Raw genomic sequence first — 7,858 nt, forward strand, 5'->3', positions numbered from 1 at the left:
CAGGGCTTCTGCACACTGCAGGGGGGTTGCAGATACCACAGTGGGATTTGCACATGCAGCAGTGGGGTTTGCACATGCATAAGCAGGGTTTGTGCATGCAGCAGTGGGGTTTGCTTATGTAGCAGTGGGGTTTGTTCATGCAGCAGTGGAATTTGCACATGCAGCAGCGAGGTCTGTGCCTGCAGCTGCAGGGTTTGCTCGTGCAGCAGTGGGGTTTGTGCACGCAGCACTGTGGTTTGCACACAGCAGAGGCTTTGCACACACAGGGCACAAGGCAGTCATGCTGGTAGCACAGCAGTTGGAGCACACCCCCCTCACTGAAGGCAGAGAAGCAGCATCAGGCAGGGACAGGCGTGATGGCAGTCACGGCTGCACTCTCGATCGCTCTGCGAGAGCGCAGGGGCTTTGTCAGCAGCAAAAAGAAGCAGAACCGGGGAAAGCTCAGCATTGCCTGGGAGGAATTGTCTGGTGAAAAGGGAGGACCACCCACCCCCATCTCATGGGAGCATCCCTCCCAGAGACCCCCAGCAGGTCAGGGCAGGCTGGATGCTGTACCAGTCCCTGGGGCTAGAGCCAGGCGCTGCCAAGCACCAGGGCAGCACTGCCTACTGGGCACTCACAGCCTTCGCCACTCATTTGGTTGCCAAAAGCAAAGGCTTCACCCAGGCCCCAGCAGCTCCTGCAGTGCAACCACAGCCAAGCGAGTGAGATGGAGACAAGCAGCCGCCGCACTCGCCACCCCCACAGCCACCACCGGCAGGGAGCCTGCTCCGGGGGCCTCTTCCTGGGCCAGCGGCACTGGGAGACAGCCCCAACCTCCATGGTGGAGCTGAGCTGTGGCGCCCGGGGAGCTGCTGGGGCCCACGTACAGGGAGCAGGTGTGCACACACAGACACGCACATGCACACACAGCTACTCCCTTGCACACACACTGGACACAAACAGAGGCAAAAGCAGCGCACACACACCACATCCCCACTCTGTGCAGAGCAGCTTTGGGACACCAAGTGGCCCCAGCATGGCTCACTCCACCAGCGCCCCTCACTGTGGCCTCTGGGCTGCAGCTCACCGAGCCCCTGTCCTGGCCCCAGCTTTGCTGCCTCCTCTCCTGCCCCATGCCAGGCCATCCCCTGGGTGCTGCTAATCACGGGGAGGAAGTGGCTGCTGGGCCAGGCAGCGTCTGGAGTCGCCCTTGGCCGCCCCGTGCGCGATTCTGCTCTGGGAGACGGCGCAGGCGCTGGGCAAGCTGCCATCAGCTGTGCTGCACCCTGCCAGTTCCCACCGCTGCCGTGCGGCCACACAGCGGGGCCCGGCAGCAAGCGGGAACGGCTGCCCCCACGCTGCCCATGCCGCCTGGGTGGGCGCAGCATGCAGGGATCCATGGTGCAACACCCGGCCACGGGCACGGGCCCACACAGCACCACTGGTGCACATGTGCACACAGGGCACTACTGTGCACAGTTTCACATCCATGCAAATGTGCACACGCAGACATACACACATGCACAGGTGCACACAGGTGTGTGCAGGCTCCTGGGGTACAAACATGGGTACAGACGCACCGTGGATACAGCACAACCATTCACTCCCAGGTACGTGCATGCAGGGATATGCACGTGCCAGTGTGCACGCGTGCCAGTGCACACACATGCTGGTGTGCACACATGCCAGCGTGCACACACACATGCAGGGCACACACACCATGGTGCATAGCAGACACACGGTATCTGCACAGCGTTACCACTCAGCAGGGCAGCAGTGCACACGCGTCCCAGCACATGGCACGGACGCGCACTGCCAAACAGCAGTGCAAAGCAGAGACCTGTCCCCCACGACCCTAAAGCATCGTGTGCACACGTGTGAACATGCATGCTGCCAACATGTGTGCTCCCTCTGTGTGGGTCTCGCCAGGGACCCCCAGCCCCTGGGCCTGGTGTACGGAGGGACACAGAAAGCCCATCCGTTTCGGCTCAGCCCTGGGGGTGCCGTGCTGCTGCCGTGCTCCTTCCCCACAGGAAGGGACCTTAAAGCACAGCTTAAACACGATGGCTCTGCCGCAGCCCCCAGCTCCTTGCGCCCCAGCGGGCCATGCCCATCACCTGGCCTCGGGGCAGCTCTGGCGCCATGGGCAGGCAGGCGCTGCTGCAGCGGGGGACGTGTCAGCCCCACACTCCGCTCCTCCCCACACATTCTCATCTTTTTCCTCTTCCAATTTTCTGGATGATTAACTCTACTGCTGTTTCCTGACAACCTCTGCTGTTGGTATTAATTTCTTTTAACTAGTGATTAATTACTCGCTGTCTCCTGCGCGCCTTCTCCCTGTCGCCTATTTGCATATTAATCAAATCCTACTTGATGGGCTGCCCGTTACCTTCTTGCCACCATGGTCCCTGCGAGTCTGTCACCGGCGAGGGATGGCAGAGCGCAGACTCCTGTCCCCGCACTTGCCCCACATGTGTGGGGCAGTGGGACGCCAGCACACTTGGGGCCTGCCTCGAGGCTGGACCCCATGCAGTGGGAACCCCAGACCCGACCTGCCCCATTGCTCAACACACACTGACCCTGCACAACCCGGACCACCAGCCCTGACCCACACCGATCCTGCACAACCCGGACCCCTAGCCCCAACCCACACCAACCCTGCACACCGGACCCGCAGCCCTGACCCACACCGACCCTGCACACCGGACCCCTAGCCCCGACCCACACCGACCCTGCACACCGGACCCGCAGCCCTGACCCACACCGACCCTGCACACCAGACCCGCAGCCCTGACCCACACCGATCCTGCACACCGGACCCGCAGCCCTGACCCACACCGACCCTGCACACCGGACCCTTAGCCCCGACCCACACTGACCCTGCACACCGGACCCGCAGCCCTGACCCACACTGACCCTGCACACCGGACCCGCATCCCCAACCCACACCGACCCTGCACACCGGACCCGCAGCCCTGACCCACACCGACCCTGCACACCAGACCCCTAGCCCCGACCCACACCGACCCTGCACACCGGACCCGCAGCCCTGACCCACACCGACCCTGCACACCGGACCCCTAGCCCCGACCCACACTGACCCTGCACACCGGACCCGCAGCCCTGACCCACACCGACCCTGCACACCGGACCCCTAGCCCCGACCCACACCGACCCTGCACACCGGACCCGCAGCCCTGACCCACACCGACCCTGTACACCGGACCCCTAGCCCCGACCCACACTGACCCTGCACACCGGACCCGCAGCCCTGACCCACACCGACCCTGCACACCGGACCCTTAGCCCCGACCCACACCGACCCTGCACACCGGACCCGCAGCCCTGACCCACACCGACCCTGCACACCGGACCCCCAGCGCCCCGGCCGGGCTCCGGTAGCTGCCCAGCCCGGCGGTGCCGCGACCCGGGGCCGGTGGGAGCGGGGCCCCGCGGCGCCCGCGCTGCCCCCACTCGGCACCGGCACCGGCACCGGCACCGGCCGCACCGCCGCCGCCGCGCGGGCCTTGGCCGCCCCCTGGCGCCGCCGCCGCGCGCCGCACGCAGCGCCCGGGCCGCGGGGCCGGGGCCGCCCCGGGCGGGCTGCAGCCGCCCTGCCGGGCACCGGGCGCGGGAGGCACCAACCCGGCGAGCCGGGGACGTGCCAGCGTCCGGGGCACGCGCGTCCCCCCCGGGGTCCCGCAGCATCACGCTCCCCAGGGCACGCGTGTCCCCCCTGGGGTCCTGCAACGTTGGGCACGCACGTCCCCCCCCACAGGGTCCCGCACCATCGCCCTCCCCGGTGCACACATGTCCCCCCCGGGGTCCCGCAGCATCGCCCTCCCCGGGGCACGCGTGTCCCCCCTGGGGTCCCGCAACATTGGGCACACGCGTCCCCCCCACGGGGTCCCGCACCATCGCCCTCCCCGGGGCACAAACATCCCCCCGCCGGGGTCCTGCAATATCGCGCTCCCCGGGGCACACGCGTCCCTTGCGGGGTCCCACAGCATCACACTCTCCGGGGCACACGTGTCCCCCCCCCCCCCCCCAGGGTCCTGCAGCGTTGGGCACACACGTCCCGCCACGGGGGTCCCGCAGCATCGCCCTCCCCGAGGCTGTCGCTGGAAAGATACCACTGCTGGGACTCGGGCTCTGCTCAGCTGCAGGTGCTGGCAGCCCCCGGTGCCGGGGGGCACTGGCATGAAGAGGGGCGCAAGGTGGGGGGGGGGGAGCACGTCAGGGCTGGGGCAGCCGTGCTGGGTGACCGGGACACTGCATTGGAGGACTGCTGGACCTGGACTGCTGTGTTGGAGGACCAGGACCTGGGGGGCTGGTGGCTGCTGGGCCCCCGGTGCTCTGTCCGCCCTGGCTGAGAGCGGGGCTCTGAGCTTGCAGCCATGCAGAGACTGGCCCCACGGCAAGGAGCAAGAGAGGGAAGTGGTGGGGGGAGACATTCCGGAGGAGTTTCCCCTCTCCACCCCGGCTGAACGATGGGCCAGCGCATCACTGGGGAGGCAAAAACACACAAAAATGCAGATGCTCTTTCCTCCCTTCCCAGGTGCCTGAGAGTGACCTGTTCCCACAGCCCCAAACCTCCTCCCAGGGAGGGGCTGGGGGCTGGGCAGGAGGGTGCAGCCCGGCGCCCAGGGTCTTGTTGTCCTCTCGCAAGTTTGTGTGCATTATTCAATGTGCTGCTTCCTAAATTGACAGGCAATTGCACGGAGTCCTAAAACGCAGCTTTCCGATGGCCGTGCAGGCCGGCGTCGACGTCTGGAGTCTCTGCGTCCACGGGGCAGTGGCTGGAGCAGCTCCCCGCAGGCAGCCGGCCTGGCCCCGGGCGGCACAGCCCTCCCCAAGGCACCGCTGCAAGCACGCCCCGCTGTGCAAGGTCCGGCTGTGAGGGGCCAGTGCTGAGACCCCCCAAAATCGTCTCACACAGGGCCACCATCCTTCCCCTGTGGGAGATGGGCAGGGGCAGCCCCAGCCCCAGCTGCGCACATTTCCTGGTGATCCTTTTGGGGCGAGCCCTCCCTGGCAGCACGCAGCAATCGCGGCAACACAAATACAAGTCCCAAGGGCACCATCAGTGCCGTCAATATTGTGGTTCTTTCATAAAAAACTCAGTGACCTTTGGCAAAACCTTCGGAGCGGAAAGCACGTCGGGGCCTCGCTCAGGCGGACGCAGCCCGGCAGCGCCGTAGCTGGCCCTGGCCTGGCCGGGAGGTGGCTGTCTGGGTTTAAATGCCCCATCAAAGTAATATCTCCAAAATACAAAAACATTGAAATATACCAATTGCGATTATTTAATCCTGTTAAATCCTCTTACAAATAGCAGGAAACATGTATAAACTTCAGTTATTTACCTCAATAGCAAGTGAACTGAGGTTGCCCTGGTGCCCGGTGCACATTCCCAACGCCCAGCGTGTGCTCCTGGTGCCCGGTGTGCATTCGCAGTGCCTGGTGCACACTCCCAGTGCCCAGTGTGCTCTCCCAGTGTCCGGTGCACATTCCAGGTGACTGGTGTGCACTCCTGTTGCCTGTGTGCACTCCCAGTGCCCGGTGCACACTTCTGGTGACCAGTGCACACTCCTGGTCCCCGGTGCACACTCCTGGTGCCCAGTGCCCACTCCCAGTGCCTGGTGTACACTCCTGGTGACCAGCGTACACTCCCGGTGCCCAGTGCACATTCCCAGTGCCTGGTGCACACTCCCAGTGCCCAGTGCACACTCCTGGTGCCCGATGCATGCTCATGGTGCCTGGTGCACACTCCCGGTGACCGGTGCACACTCCCGGTGTCTGGTGCACACTCCTGGTGCCTGGTGCACACTCCTGGTGACCAGTGCACACACCCAGTGTCCGGTGCACACTCCTGGTGCCCGGTGCACACTCCCGGTGCCCGGTGCACACTTCTGGTGCCTGGTGTGGACTCCTGGTGCCCCCTACACCTTCTGGGGAAAGGCAGCACTCGGGCCCGGGCTCTGCAGCTGACAGGAGCCAGGGCCCTTCATGAGGCAGTGGGAAGGTCCCCGCCGGGGACACGCGAGGACGCCGGCCTCCCCGCCAGGGGCGAAGCACCCTCCGGGCATGAGCACCAGGCTGCCCTTCCCGCGGCGATGTCGGGCACCTTCCCACAGCCCGTTCACCCTGGCTGACTGTGGGTCTCTGCTCCTGCGGCACCTGAGCGCCTGGTGCCCGCCGTAAGACCCGCCACGGCTGTTGCTGCCCAGGGCGCCCTTGCACCCGTCCCCAGCATGGCCACAGCGGGACATGCGTGCCTGGCCCTGGCCCCTGGTCCACGGCTTGTCCGCATGTGCACGCTGCCCAGCTCGTGGCCTGGCAGTGCCCGGCTGTACCTGCTGCTGCGCCGGAGCTGGAAGGGAGCGGGGCTGCCATCGTCACCGGAGCCGCGGCATTTCCTCGCGGCACCGTGGCCGGCGGCGTGGGGAGGGCGCTGGGCTGCGGGAGGCAAAGCCGACCCTGCCGCACGGTGGCTGTGGCAGAGGCTCCCACGCTGAAACCGCTCCACAGATAACGAAACGCTCCTGCCCCAGCCGGCCTTTCCTTGGCCTGCACAGGACCTGCACCGACCTAAGTGCTGCGAGTGATCAGTTTGATCCTGGTCAGACAAGCGAAGAGGAATGCTAGACACCAGCGCCGCTCCGAGGAGGGCCGTTCCCGCGGCTGGGCAGCCGTCACGAGATTTGCAATGGGCAGGAGCAGTCAACGCTTCGGATCAGGTTAGGGAGCTGCAGGAGACAGAGCGAAGAAACAGCCCTGTGCTTAGCGGAGAAAGTCCCTCTGTAAAGCCAAGCTGGTGCAAAGAGGAAGCAGAGGCCGGGGAGAGCCAAGCCGTGGCACTGCCAGCACCTCGCACCTCCGCCAGCAGCTGGGCCCAGGGCTCCGGGGGCTCGTCCCAGCTCGTCCACAGCCTCTCCAACGCCTGCAGGAGAGCAGAGATGTACTTGTGCCTCCGCTGTCGTGACACCCGAGCGGCACCATGGCGAGGACTCGGGGTGAGGTGGGGCGGACGCTGCGGCGTAAGAGCCTGGCGAAGAGCCTGGCTAATGCTCATTCCTCTCCCACGTGAGAGCCGCTGAACACAGCTTCCCTCAGTAAATCATGCCAAGCCCTCAGATGGCTCAAAGGGCAGCTCCATTAGAGATAATCCTGCTAAAAACCCACAGATGTTCGATGGGAAACTCAGCCTCCCCTTGTGCCGCGGGTGCTGCTGCAAAGTGAACTTTAATAGAGCTTAACGGCAACCCCAAATGCTTCAAAGGCAGCAAGTTAGTCCCAGACAATCAATCGCTTTTTAGTCTTGAAGGGACTGAGAGACAAAATACATCCATTGCACCATGCATCTTCTCTGGGAAAGCTTCCAGCTTTGAAATGAAACACCCCTTCCCCCCTGGGAGCCGCTGGCTGCTGTCGCTCACATCCCCGTGCCAGACAAGGGGAGGCTGGTTCCCGGTGTAGGGTTTCCCTGCGGTTCAGGAAAACCGACTCTTTCTGCAGCGAGACAGATCCGGGGCGATGATTGAGGCCGTATGGGAGCCGCGGGCCAGCCCGCCGCCCCCCCGCGGGCAGCGGGCGCTGGGGCTCGAGCCGTCTCTGGGCACCGGGGACGCGCGGCAGGTTCCAGCCGTCCCTGACGGCAGCCCCACGGCAGCCCCACGGCCAGGCAGGAGCGGGACGCGCTCCGGGCCGGGCTCAGCCGGTGAGGGCCCGCGGCTGCCCGCAGCCCCCAGCACAGCACATCCCGCGAGGGCTCACGCGGCACGCAGAGGCAGCTTCACATTGACGCGAGAAATGGGGAAAGCCGCCGCTCAGACAGACCCAGGCAGACGGGAGCGCCGCCCCCCCGGAGCCCCAGGAG

The 7,858-nt window shown here is 65.4% G+C and overlaps 1 protein-coding gene across 1 annotated transcript; it reads right to left on the reverse strand.

Moving 5' to 3' along the window:
* Window positions 1–5,299: 5,299 nt before the first annotated feature.
* On the reverse strand, window positions 5,300–6,903 carry LOC134139936 (uncharacterized). Its single transcript, XM_062574736.1, has 2 exons — window positions 6,857–6,903; window positions 5,300–6,728 (listed from the first exon to the last, which is right to left on the reverse strand). Exon 2 carries the CDS (start codon window positions 6,373–6,375, stop codon window positions 5,347–5,349), a length of 1,029 nt encoding a protein of 342 aa, XP_062430720.1. The 5' UTR covers window positions 6,376–6,728; window positions 6,857–6,903; the 3' UTR covers window positions 5,300–5,346.
* Between the last annotated feature and the right edge of the window lie 955 nt (window positions 6,904–7,858).

Source organism: Rhea pennata, chromosome 4 (assembly GCF_028389875.1).
Source record: "Rhea pennata isolate bPtePen1 chromosome 4, bPtePen1.pri, whole genome shotgun sequence".
In the NCBI taxonomy this organism is placed as follows: domain Eukaryota; kingdom Metazoa; phylum Chordata; class Aves; order Rheiformes; family Rheidae; genus Rhea; species Rhea pennata.

Bases quoted from the DNA above. Each gene is read 5' to 3' on its own strand.
- LOC134139936 (XM_062574736.1), bottom strand. From the start codon at position 6,375: ATGGCAGCCCCGCTCCCTTCCAGCTCCGGCGCAGCAGCAGGTACAGCC.